Source organism: Rosa rugosa, chromosome 5, assembly GCF_958449725.1.
Source record: "Rosa rugosa chromosome 5, drRosRugo1.1, whole genome shotgun sequence".
In the NCBI taxonomy this organism is placed as follows: Eukaryota; Viridiplantae; Streptophyta; class Magnoliopsida; order Rosales; family Rosaceae; genus Rosa; species Rosa rugosa.
This window is the reverse complement of record NC_084824.1, coordinates 6906917-6920899: the sequence shown is the minus strand read 5'-3', so window position 1 is coordinate 6920899 and position 13983 is coordinate 6906917. Positions and strand designations below refer to the sequence as shown.

The window sequence follows — 13983 nt, the reverse complement described above, 5'->3', positions numbered from 1 at the left end:
ATCTGAAGCAACAGCCTTGGCAGTAAAGTAACCGCGGTGCTTTGGAATTATCTCAATTTGTTGATATATATATGTCTGATGGAACTAATGGCTTTGGTTTTACATCGAGGATAGTTTTGCCAAACCAGCCATATATATATATATATATATATATATATATACTATTATTAAGAGAAGAGAGTTTGTCAGCCAAAACAGAAAATTTTTACCAAAATATCTCTCAAATATTAAAAAACATTTGAACTGAAATATTTGAGAAAGGCAAAATGGTCAATTCACAAATAAAAGAAAAACAAAAGAAATTTAACAAAAAAAAAATCAAAAATCAAAAACAAAATATGTGCAGCAGTTTTCTCCACATTATGTGGAATAACTTCCCACGTAATTATTCACACCCATAGGGTGTGTTTGGAGTCTAGTACTATTATTAAGAGAAGAGGTTTTGTTAGTCAAAATTGAAAATTTTGACATATTTAACCCTGAAAGATTAAATAACTTTGAGGATAAATTAAATTACAAGGGTAAATATGACAATTACAAAATATATTTTTATTAAGAAAATTAAAAAGAAATAATCCCACAATCCCCTCTTTTCTCTCTCACTATTCTCTATATAACTGTTTTACTTTAATTTTTTTCTTTAAAAAAAAAAAACTATTACACATGCAGAGCATGTATGAAGTAGACTAGTTATTATTAAGAAAAGCTCTCTGCTCTCCATAACTGATTTTTTTTTTACGATTATAGCCCTAAAATATTAATAAAATTTAACATTAAATTAATTATCAAGGATAATAGCGTCAATACATAAAATAGAAGATAAATAAAAAATAAAAAGAAATCAAATGGCTATAAAATATTAAAAATCGTAGAAAAAAACTTCCCACTACTTCATATCTCCAGGTGGTGGGGACCACACACAGAGGAATTATTATGTGGTCTCGGAGTACCACGTGGCATTGCCAGGTGGTGGGGACCATGCAGAGGGTTTAAAAAAAAAAATTAATTTAAGAGACCAATCAGAAATGAGAAATCATTACGAATCACATAATATCACTCCGGACCACCATGTGTACTATGGTCTATGACCATGTTATAATTTCCCTTACACACATAGAATGTGGGCCCTGCTAGTTATATATATATATATATATATATATATATATACGTACCCTCTATGTTTTCCATAGAGTATTATACGTACGTACCCTCTATGTTTTCCATTCTGGCGTACGACATGGTATGTATTGGCAGATAAAGGCTTATCAAGAACTGGAATGAAGGCAACATCATCATTATCTGAGGAATATCCAACTGAGAGATCCTTGTTCTGTGGGAAAGGCGCCAAGTCTTTCATGTGATAGGAGCATAATTATGCGATAATAATGTTGTTAATTCTCATATTTACTTTGTTAGTTTATCTTATTTTCTGGTTAATTTAGTTGTTTTTATGTTTACTAGGTTTTCCGAACTAAGGAAAGAAATAAGAGCAAAATGAAGGAGATATGTGCAATTGATGAAGAATTGTGGACTCTTGATGAATCAAGGATGCTTAAGGCAACATGAAGAAAAAGATATTCAGCAATTAATTCTCTTGGCTGTTCCTATTGGATAGAATGATGTCAATGAATCCTAAATCAATCAGAACATTAACCAAGGAGCTTTCTGTTGAAGCCAAGGAGTTAAGAGTCTCAAAAGGAAATAAGAAAAGTGTTACAAACTGAATAAAATCTCTCCTTGGACGTTCAAGAAACCTACCATCACACATACGAAGAAGCATAAACGCACAAGCGCTTGAGAAGAAGAAGAACTACAACCTTGCCAGAAACGATCGATCGCTGCACACCAGAGATCGATTCCTGATCCGTATTTTCCAATTTTCTGATTTTTGTTGTCTTCTTTCTCCATGAACTCCTTTGTGTTTTTGATTCCCATTATGTGTAACTAAATTTCCAGTAGTTAGGGGGCAGTTGAAGCCCCTAGACATGATCCATAACATGCTTTGACATTCAATTTGTTTTCCAATTAATAAAGTTGAGGTTTTGTTTACTGATTTCTCATTGATGAATTCTATGTTTGTATGCTTTGGAGGCCTACTTAGTATGCATGCTAGGGTTCTAATACTTTGATTGTTTGATGCCTGGATCAATAGTTGGATTCCTCAAATTATCTAGAGAAGTAATTGGTAGTTTTAACTAGCAAGTGAATAAAACCCTAGGTTTAGCAAGGCTCTAAGTTATTTGCAATGCCTAGTGATTGTTCAAAAAACTCTTTTCAAACTTAATGATCTCTGCATGTTCAATCTAATAAACGTACTTTTAGGTTGCATTGCTTGGGAATAGTCTAGGTGTAGAGCACTTCCTGCCTAGCATACAAAGTAAGAAAGAGTAATAGGTTGTGTTCAAGCGTACCGAACCAATCTGAGCGTCTTTAACTAAGTTAATTGGTAGTAAATTGAACAAAGTGTGTTGTGTGTGATTGTTGGGGGTGAATACTTCCTTCCTAGCTAAATTTAGGGGTGGGCATAAATGACCGAAAGACCGAAAAACCGGAAGGAACCGATCCGGACCGGCCGGTTCGGGTCGGGTTTTAGACTGAAAATAAGTGATTTCGGGCCGGTTCGGTCCCTATACTCAGTGTGCCGGTCCGGTCCCGGTTCTTGACTTGCGGTGATTGCGTGGCCGGTTCGGTCCCTGTACTCAGTTTGCGGTCCGGTCCCGGTTCTTGACTTGTGGTAACTGCGTGGACCGAAAAAACCGAGCTTGTATAGGTGTCTTCCAATTATTGGTTGATTTCGAAGTCTATTGTGTTAGTATGGACATGACCACATGTGATTAGTAAGTAAACCTAAACTCTAAAATCCCAAAACCCAAATCGGTCTTCCTCAGTTCCTCACTTCCTCAGCTCTCTGCGACTCCGCCTCTTTGGCTCTCTCCCTCACAATCGGTCTTCCTCACCAGTCTCACTTCCTCAGCTCTCTGCGACTCCGCCTCTCTAGCTCTCTCCCTCACAACGTCGACATCAAGGTCATCAAGGCCCAGATTTGGGACACTGCTGGCCAAGAAAGGTACTACTGCTTCTTCTTCTCTTCTCATTGATTCTTTTATGTTTTGGTGGATTTCTAGTTTTGGAGTGGATTTTGGTGCGGAAATGAGTTTGATTTGTGGGATTTGGTGAGTTTCAGGGGCAGATTTGGTGGTTTGTGGTTGCATGTGGGTTTGTTGAGCTCAGATTTGTGTTGTCTCTACATTCCAATTGCTCATCTAGCTATGGGGTTTGCTATATCTACTTTCATTCGAATTTTTCAATTCTGGGTTTTGCAGGCTCAGATCTGAGATCTCCCTTTCTCCCTCTTCTATGTTCTTCATTTTCCCCCAGAGTCCACAATAAGTGACAAAACTTTGGTTTTGTTTGCGATTTGAGTGACAAAACCATACTTGCAAATGTTGATTGAATGCACTTTTCTCAGTTTATGCTGTTTTATGTTTGTATTCCAATGGCTTTTTAACTTCTTTTTGAAATTATTGACTAATCAAAGGTAAGTATTGGTCTTTACAATTTTGGTTATTGAGGTACGTGTTTTTATTTAATTAAGAAAAAAGAAAGAGTTTCTAATCAAAGTTTGAAGCTTCATAGTGACAAAGCCAGCTTGTTACTGACTTACTGGAGCATGGGTTTCTTTACAAGGATGTATGAAGTGGTCCAAAGCACTAACGAGCCACGAGGCTCAGAATAATTTTAGGGTTTGTAGAATTGAATGGAGGAAAAGAAATCGAAATTTTCCAAAAAGAAACAGAGCGACATTGTCCTCTAGCTAGTTGATTAAATGTGTGATGTTTAAATCAATGCTTATGTTTCTAGTTGCTTATAGCGATCTGTGTACTATTTGAATTATATAGTTATAATTGCTCAAATTCTTGTAATTGCAAAACATATAAGTCTGGGTCCAGAAACCAAGTGTGTGTATGTTTTGAATGATTATGTTTTGGTTAATGTGGTTTGCTATATACATGTATATCTACATACTAGTGGTTCACGTGATGATTAGCCATGTACAACAAATGTTGATTGAATGCACTTTTCTCAGTTTATGCTGTTTTACTCTTTATACAATTACACTCTCTAAAGTCTAAACAGAAGCAGGTCAAGCAGCAAAATGCAGCAGTGCTGCAAAGATTGACTAGAACCGGAAACCCGAAAAACGGGCCTGTTTTGTCCCGGTCCGGGTTTATCCCGGTCCCTGTTATCTGCAACTACGGTCCCGACCCGAAGTAAGACTGCCGGTCCCGGTTCCGGTCCCGGTCCCTATAAAACCATTGCCGGTCCGGGTTTAGCCCGGTCCCTGTTTTGTGAAACTGCAAGACCGGCCCGAAGTAAGATTGCCGGTCCCGGTCCCGGTCCCAGTAAATGCAGTGCCGGTCTGGGACCGTGCCCAGCCCTAGCTAAATTCATCATCTTGATATCAACCAACTTCAAATCTGTTTCAGTTTCATTTTTCTTTCTGTTCCCTGTTTTTCTGTATTTTATTTCCATAGCAAATCAACTCCAAAATTCACCAAATTTTGTGTGCTGGACACCTTGTGTGTCTAGTACGTCTCTGTAAATTTTCGTATTTTTCTGTGTTGTTTTGGTTAGATTCTTAGTTCGTTTTTCGACTGCTGTTCAGTAGGAACTGCAGTCACGTTTTGTGATTTTTGTTGAAGCTTTTAGTTTAACTTAATCCTCTGCGGGAGACCCTTATTTCCCTATATTACAATCGACATATTTGCAGGAGAATAAAGAAAATCAATAACTTTAAATTTAGCTATCATTTCATCTCAGTATCTTTGCAACATCCAAAACACAGTCTCATCCGATTCTTCATCATAGAGCACAAGATAACGTACCGAAATTTGGCCCTTCCGGGGTTGGCGCTGACAATGATTCAGGAGACCTTCTATACATAGAAAGAGGCCTTGTCACATACATCTTTGTTCACGTCTATGCAAATATTGTCATCTCATAATACCTTGTTATACTCATTTGGTTTCTGTGTGTTGGTGATCCCTCCTTCACAAACGTGAAGGACAATACCAGTTCCCCACTACCACAGGCTTTGAGCTTGTATTCGATAATTCAAAGTTGAAATCCGGAAGGTGGCCACGTCGTGCAAAGTCTGGACCTGTTCAATAGGTCTATCAATCCTTTCCAACAAAAGCTGAATTAGAAAATAGTATTTGTGAAAGATTGGTGTTCGAAAACTATATGTATGTACTATAATAAGGTATCTTGAAATTTGAACCATGGTATATGTGTATATACAGACTTGAACCATGAAATAACAATCTAGATACATATTATGGCTTCCAATAGAAATTACTAGTTTGTCATTCCCATTTGCACCTAATCTGGTGAGTGTGCCTGAAATCATATGCCAATAGTGCTAAGCTTTCATCCATTCTCTTCAACACAAACCTCTCCACCAACACATAACAAGAAAATCTATTCCAACCATCAGTTCCCCCAAACTTTTCGGTTTTCTCCACTCGCACTTTTCTTTTCTCCCCACCAACCCATCCAACTCTTTCTTGCTCCCACTTCATTCTCTCAATAATTTTCATGCTCAACCCTACACTCCTTTCTCCTCCCCCACCATCAGAGCTCTTAAACCACATGAAATCATCGACGATATGAACTCTGTCTAGATTATCGGAATAAGCTTCTCTTCCAGCAATAAATACCGCCTCTCTTTGAACAAATGCATCCACAAACACAGCATTAGCATTGTTGCTCTTTCCTTCATTGTATTTGTCGAAAATTCTCTCCCATCTTTGCTCCAGTCTCATTTCATAGAACATGTAGTGCTTCATTTGGTGCTTCAACTCCAGTCCCCCTTCCTTGATAAACAAGAAAGGACAGTGCCACTTGCCAACTACCATAGCCTCAGAACAATCTTTGGACAGTGGAAAGTCGAAACCAGGAAGGCCTGATCGCTTCGAAGCGTTGAGTCCTGGAGCTTCACCTAGTTGATAATGATGGGGTGTGTTCATGGTCACTGTCCAATCTTTTCTCCTCAAAAAGGAAGGAGGAAACCCATCTGAAGCAACAGCCTTGGCAGTAAAGTAGCCGCGGTGCTTCCTTGGAATTATCTCAATTTGTTGATATATGTCTGATGGATCCAATGGCTTTGGTTTTACATCTTGAACAGCTTTGCCAAAACAGCAATCTGCCATGTCCTCTTCCTTTGAATTTGTGTACACTTTCCTGCAAATAAATTTGTGATTATTATTAGAAAACTATATATGTTCATATATGGAAATTAACATGGAAAGTAGTACTATACCCTCTGTGTCTCCCATTCCGGCGTATCACATGGTATGTATTGGCAGATAAAGGCTTATCAAGAACTGGAATGAAGGCAACATCATCATCATCTGAGGAATATTCAACTGTGAGATTCTTGTTCTGAGGGAAAGGCAAGCCTTGCACCTGAGGATCTTTGCAACATCCGAAACAGGTAGTCTCATCTGATTCTTCATCGTGTAGTACAAGATAACCGGAATTTGGACCTTCCGGCGTTGGTAGTGATAGTGAATCGGGAGACCTTCTATACATAGACAGAGGCCTTGTTACATACATGTTGACTGTTTTTCTGCTGAGGTAGTCTTGTTTTGGCAGAAGATTGAGGAAGAAGATGGACAGAAAGGGGAGAGTACTCACTTTAAATTGGCTTGATGATTTACTTTTTTTTTTTTTTTGGACTTTGTTAAGGGGAATTCAAAAGTTTCCTAGGCCCAAGATAAATCCCTTCGGCGTAGACCTGTAAATGGACCGGATTTTGATCCGGACCCGCTCCAGATCCGTGACTATTGGACGGGTTTGGATCGAAAGTTTTGATCCGTTGATCCGTTAATGATCCGAATCCTTTAACCCGTTTATTTAACGGATCAAATACGGATCTAGGTCGATCCGATCCGTTAATGATCCGGCCCGTTTTTTTTAAAAAAAGAGAAAAATTCAGTTACCGTCCCCAAACTATGCTGCCAAGGCCAATTTGATACCCGAACTTTCAAAAGTATCAATGTGATACCCAAAGACTTAAATTGACATCAACGTGATACTTCCGTCTAAAATTTCTGACGGCGCTGTCTATTTGCTGACATGGCAAGCACGTGGAGACAAAAAGAAAGTTAAATGACTAATTTACCCTTTTGTTTTTGTTAAATCATTTTTTTTTCTTTTCTTTTCATTTCTTCTTCTTCTTCTGCTGGGATTTTGTTCTAGCAACCTCCGAAGCAAGCTTCGTTACCACATTTCCTTACTTACCTGACGACGTCATCAGCCACCAGCCACCAACCACCCACCCCAAAATGAATTCCGATTTCGGCCTCGAACTCGAGCTTGGCCCCGACGACAGTTACCACCCCCAATCCCAATCTGAGCCCCGACGGCCTTGAAAACCCCAATCCCAATCAGTGGGCGGTGAGTTTTCGATTCGAAAAAGGCGAAAGATTTGCAGGTCCATGAGGTCGCATTTGGCTTCCGGAGTCTGGGATCTGAGCCGAGAGCAAGGCAACAGGCTTCTCCATTTGTGCCAATCTTGATGAACCCTTAGCTTCAAAACTGGGTAATCAAGCTCTTGCCCAGTAGTCTCGAAAAACAGAGACTGATGCCCAAACCCATTTTCCTCCGACGAAATCGTACCGACCCACCACCCATCAAGATTGTAAGCATCGATCCTATTACCCACATGAAACACAGAATTAACCTCCCTGATTTCCGGCGGCAGTGGCTGGACCTCCACCGCCTTGACGGTCTTTTTGAGCGACACAGAGTCGTTGAACTCCTCCACGAGGCTGTTGTACTGGATCACATGGACATGGTGCCCATGTTTGCGACGACGATGGCCTCGTAATACGAGCCTAGAAAGCCTTCGATTTTGCTACAAACTTCGACCTGGTCGCCTCTTTGGAACGAAAAGTGATCCATTTGCGGAATCTGAAGGAAGTAATTGAAATTGGAGAGAGTGAAATAGCAAATTTTTGCTCTATTTGTTCCACTAGGAATTAGGGGAGACCTAGTTTTCTAATTTCTATCTCTGGATTTTCTGCTAGAACAATAATTTGATTGGGTTTCAATGTCGAAGAATGAGAGTTGCTGAGGGTTGTGAAGAAGAAGAAGAAGAAGAGGAGAGAGAATGACGGAGAGAGAGAGAGAGCCATCTCTCGATTCAAGTGTTCATGCTCCTTTTTTTTTTTTTTAATTAGTTGATAATGAAAGACTATTTTACCCTTGATAAAAATATCACACGCATGGCACGTGCTTGCCACGTCAGCAAACAAACGGCGCTATCAGAAATTTTGGACGGAAGTATCACGTTGATGCCAATTTAAGTATTTAGGTATCACATTGATACTTTTGAGAGTTCGGGTATCAAATTGGCCTTGGCAGCATAGTTTAGGGATGGTAGCTGAATTTTTCTCTTTTTTTTAATAATAAAATATTATTTTTTTATTAATAAATTATTATTTAAAAAAATATATATAAAATATAAAATATGAAGAATTTCTAATACAATTTTTTTGCAGAAATCTAAGGGACAGATTCCAAGAAGCATTAAGAATTTTGATAATGTAATTCTACTTTTGGTGATACTTTTCATGTTGTTTTAATATTTTATTAATATCTTATGAGGTATCATGATATAAATTTAATATTACTATTTAAAATTTTAAAATATTTGAAATTATAACGGGTCGGATTAGCGGATCGGGTATCCGTTAATCCGGCGGATACGGATTTGGATCGAGCTATCAACGATCCGCCGGGTTAACGGAGCGGGTTTGGATCGAATTTTTTTTTAAGTAAATGGATTTGGATTTAGGTCGATCCGATTCAAATCCGGTCCATTTACAGGTCTACTTCGGCGCATGTGATGAATTACTTGATTCAGTACCAATTTATAGAATTTCCTTGTGATAGAATTCATGAACTCATTCAAACTCTGCGGTTCATAATTTTCATGCATTTTCCTGTAATTATATTCTTTATGCTGACAGCTATTATGCTTACAAAAAAAAACTCTGCGGTTCATAATTTTCATGCATTTTCCTGTAATTATATTCTTTATGCTGACAGCTATTATGCTTACAAAAAAAAACTCTGCGGTTCATAATTTTCATGCATTTTCCTGTAATTATATTCTTTATGCTGACAGCTATTATTTGTTAATCATGCCTTAATCCTATGTGTTGGTCTTTTGGATTGCGGTCACCGACGGCCAAGTATTTATTACAAACCTAAAATAATTTAAATGTCCTTGTTACAGCCTAAATTAATCAAATTCCACTGATACATTAAGAAGCAATTAGCAAAGTCAAAAGTTGTAGCAAATGCTAGGAAGGTTCATATTTCTCAATCACTCTATGATGGAAAAGTCTTCAAGTTTAATGTCTATATCTGTATCTATTCCATTCATCATCAAGGACCTCAATGATGGAGACATTATAATGAGGACATCTGTAGTTCTTGACTATGGAAAAAAATTCAATTAAACCAATTCTCCCTTATAACTCCAATACATCAAGCTAAACAAACACATCCTTTTAAAAAAGGAAGGGTATCACTTTAATATGATAAAAAAAATACTTCAAGGGTGGTGCTATTCACACACCCATTTTCTCTATTCACACATCCCCTCTATTTTTCTATTACTTTAATTCAATTTATTTTTACATCAAAAATTTCTCTAGTATAGTCATTCTATCTCTCTAATGTGATGCTTTGAAGTTCAATTATGGCAAAGCAAGCAATTTTAGACTCATCTTTGGAGAAAACTTTACATCTGATTTGCAATGAAGACGTGGAAGAAAAATATGAATTTAGTGATCATTCGAGCCCTTTTCAATCCATGATTCCCAATAAGATTCTAACTCGATCAAATTATTTAGTGTATTTCAATCCATTGCTTTTGGTCAGTTTCTCAGCAATTTGGTGGATCAAGGAGCTTTAAATTTGTGCGTTCTATTCGTCTTAGTTTGATTTTGGTATGGTCAGCGTGTTAATCATGGTTTTGACTTGAGTTGATTGATAATTTTGAAGTCATTGACGCTTTGATTTTTTTTTTTTTCTGGATACCTCATCGCATATATCAACACATACTGCTGTGCTGTTTTACATGTATTTTTTTTTTTGAGGGAAATGGATTATATTCCAGTGATCGAAAAGATCATAATGACCGTACAACATCAAGCTAGGGGATCCGAAAATCACCCATTACATTCATTGCTCAAGTAGTGCACTAACTGCACATATAAAATGACTACTAGCTAGAGTCCCTAGACTACTACGTCGTAATCAAATTGAAGCAACAAAATTCAACCAATAAACCAGTATATCCGCCTAAGACCATCTTGGTGTACATCAATACTGGCCACTGGAATGATCACGACATAAACAGGGCCAAGGCCCACTACAACCTCCAACAAGGAAGAGCTGTATTGACAAAACAAAATAAAACTAAACAAAAGACTAAAAAAACAGGCCCAACATTGACCTGGCCCAAGAATGACCCGGCCTCGGATACCATCAGCAGAAACTAGGGCGACACCTACTGCTACCGCCGCCCAGCCTCCAGCCACCAGATGCTAGCCTCCCTTGCAATTTATTCACACACCCAGGTAGTTAAGGTAGTTTGTAAAAATAAATTGAATTAAAGTAATAGAAAAATAGAGGAGGTGTGTGAATAGAGAAAATGAGTGTGTGAATAGCACCACCCTACTTCAATACATGAATTTCAACTATATATGTATGCTATATAAGCATTGATGGGTTTACTACAGAATGGATTACGTCTCACCCATCTGCTCCTACTGTGATTAGTGTGTGTGAAACCATAAATTAGTACCAAGCTTCCATCCATTCTTGGATGGAGTTTAAAGTATCTCAACTCTTCTGGTGTGCGCTAACATATACTTTATAGTACAGTATAGTGATCGACTTCATGAACTCATCCAAACTCTGAGAGGCTCGATCATAATTTAATCATGCCTTGATCTATAATGAGAGGGCCAAGTACAACCTAAAAATATTCAAATGTCCTTGTTGCGGTCTATCAATCACACCACCAAATCAAATTTCATTGCTATATCAAGCAAGCTAATTCAAGATTGTAGCAAAGGTTCACCTTTTCCAATCACTCTATGCTGGAAAGTTTTCAAGTTTAATGTCCATGTGTATGTAATTATGTATGCTATTCATCAATGCCAGAAACTCAACAATGGAAGCATTATAATGAGGACAGTTTAATTAGTTCTTTATAATGGAAAGCTTCAATTGAATTTAAATAATCAATTCACCCTTATAATTTCAATCAATCTAAATAAACACATTCTTGAAAAGACAATGTTATCACTCCTCTGTTTATTAAAAAAAACTATGTTATCACTTCAAAATAATATATATAAAAAATACTTCAACACATGAATTGCAACTAGGCTATCCTCCAAGCATGGGATTAGTACAAGATGGATTGTGCAATTGCAAACAAAAGAATTAATACAACAGATCTCACACCCATTTGCTCCTAATCTGATGAGTGTGTCTGAAACCATAAGTTAGTACCAAGCTTCCATCCATTCTTTTCAGTACAAACCTCTCAACCAACACATAGCAACCAAATTTCTTCCACCTTCCCATACCCCCAAACTCCTCTACTTTCTTCACTCTCACCTTCCTCTCATTCCCTCCATTCCATCCATACCTTTGTTGCTCCCACTTCACCCTCTCTAAAATTGCTAAGCTCACCCCTACAATGCTCTCTCCTCCTACTTTGTTAAAACCCCTATACCAGATTACCCCATTAGCCATATCCCTCTCCTCATGCACAGCTTCCACATCATTTCCAGTAACGGTGACAAATTCATTTTCGACAGAAACATCAACAACCACAGCATTATTTTCCTCATTTGCATCACTGTCACATGCAAATATTTGCTCCCATCTTTGTTCGAGTGTCATCTCATAATACCTTGTGCTACTCATTTGATCTTTCGGTGTTAGTGATCCTTCCTTAACAAACATGAAGGGACAATACCACTTCCCCACAACCACAGGATTCGAGCTTGCATTCGATACTTCAAAGTTGAAATCCGGAAGGCGGGCACGTAGTGCAGAGTCTAGACCTGGTGCTTCATCTAAATGGAAGTCACGTGGAGTTGAGGTATATATCTCCCAGCCTTTTCTTCCAAGAAACTTTGGAGGAAACCCATCCGAAGCTATAGCTTTGGCAACAAAACCACCAAATTGGTTAAATCTGCCTTTGCGTTGGACCTGAAATTGCTGCCATGTGTTATTAGGATTTAAGGGTTGCGGTGGTACATCTCGGACGTAAGTGCAGAAGCAGCAGGTTCCCAAGTCCTCCTCTGTTGAACTGGTGTATGCTTGTCTACAAAGCCAATTCAAAAAAAAAATGTCAGTTCATTCCTATGAAAATAATAAGAGTAACGCTAGGAGGACTACAATTTAAGACCGTATCAGTGACCAGTTGATAATTTACACACACAGAAAAATGCGATCTATCGGTTTATATACCATAAAATTATGTGCAGTTTGAGATATCATTCATACCCTTCATGCTTCCCGCGGGACGAAATTGCATAATAACAATTGGATGCCAGAGGCTGGTTAAGGACTGGAATGAAGGCAGTGTAGAAATAAGAAACGGATGTTTGCTGTCCATTGCCTGTGGAATAACGAAGCTTCAGATTCTTGTTCTGAGGGAAAGGGAGGTGCTTGAGCTCGTGGCCTTTAAACAAGCCAAAGAAAATTGTAGGCTCTGATTCTTCATCTTGTATGACCAAAATACCGGAATTTGGACCCTCTGGAGGTGGCAAAGAGAGCATGGAAGGTTGCTTCTGGTACATAGAAAGAGGCCTTGTCACATACATTTTCTCTCTAAATGTCTTTGCTCAGCTATTTTGGGTTCAATTTTCGGGTATGAGGATCATAAGAACTTTAAGCTACTTATATATGATGAAGTTGACAGCTTAACGTAGACAATTAGGACAAGTTAAGACGTTTCTTTAATTCATTGGATACTACAAATCAAACGTTTGACTAATATTAAGAATGTGTAGAATTAATTCATTGGATACTACAAATCAAACGTTTGACTAATATTAAGAATGTGTAGAATATGGATTGGTCTAGAGTTGGGGTACTTTATTTAACTTCAATAAGAAGTATAGAGATGAAGAATTGAAGATGGATGCAGCTGTTGACATTTGACATGTATCATGCTGTGTAAGCTAAGAAGAAAGTGAGAAGAAATTACCTCATTGAGTTTTCTTCACGTTTCTTTGAGATGGGGATCACCAACAAGATTAATTTGTTGCCAAGCACAAGACTAATGATTGGCCAATGAATTTTTCAAATGAGAATCAGTCAAATTTTATGATACTTCAGGCGGCTTGGAAACTCAATCCAGTGAAATGGTCAAAGCCTTGATATGTAAGCCTTAGGTACATATGAAGGAAGACTGCTGATGTTTTTGTAGTTAAGGGTTATGGCTAATGAAGGAAAATGCTTCAAAGGCACGTTGTAGCAACGTTTTTCTTAAGACATTATTTGCCCCAATATTAAGTGTGCAAAGGGGATAATCAAATACGCCTCTAGGATATAATGAAGCCCAGCACAATGCTGTTGTTGATCGGCATCTTGCACTTACAAAGATCAACCTAAACACTCAAAAGAAGGTATACAAAATGGCTCAAAGTTACTAGAAACTAATTGCGCACTATTAGTTTCTATAAGTTTTATAAGAAAACAAGAAAATTGTGAATATTGGAGGCTTAGATCTTCTTGGGATTCTCTTGGATTGTCTCATTCTGTAGAGAATGAATTCTTTATATAGAAGTATATGTACATCTTCAAATGGTAAGAAACATTTTCACTTAGGCATATCCAAAAGGTGCAAACATAAATGACACATTTTCATTTCTTTAA

The 13983-nt window shown here is 37.9% G+C and overlaps 2 protein-coding genes across 2 annotated transcripts; both read right to left on the bottom strand.

Moving 5' to 3' along the window:
- Nucleotides 1–5230: 5230 nt before the first annotated feature.
- On the bottom strand, nucleotides 5231–6798 carry LOC133709747 (uncharacterized). Its single transcript, XM_062135590.1, has 2 exons — nucleotides 6323–6798; nucleotides 5231–6243 (listed from the first exon to the last, which is right to left on the bottom strand). Exons 1-2 carry the CDS (start codon nucleotides 6616–6618, stop codon nucleotides 5367–5369), a joined length of 1173 nt encoding a protein of 390 aa, XP_061991574.1. The 5' UTR covers nucleotides 6619–6798; the 3' UTR covers nucleotides 5231–5366.
- A 4641-nt stretch (nucleotides 6799–11439) lies between these two features.
- LOC133709720 (uncharacterized) lies at nucleotides 11440–12979 on the bottom strand. The gene is made up of 2 exons (XM_062135556.1): nucleotides 12607–12979; nucleotides 11440–12424 (listed from the first exon to the last, which is right to left on the bottom strand). Exons 1-2 carry the CDS (start codon nucleotides 12924–12926, stop codon nucleotides 11548–11550), a joined length of 1197 nt encoding a protein of 398 aa, XP_061991540.1. The 5' UTR covers nucleotides 12927–12979; the 3' UTR covers nucleotides 11440–11547.
- Between the last annotated feature and the right edge of the window lie 1004 nt (nucleotides 12980–13983).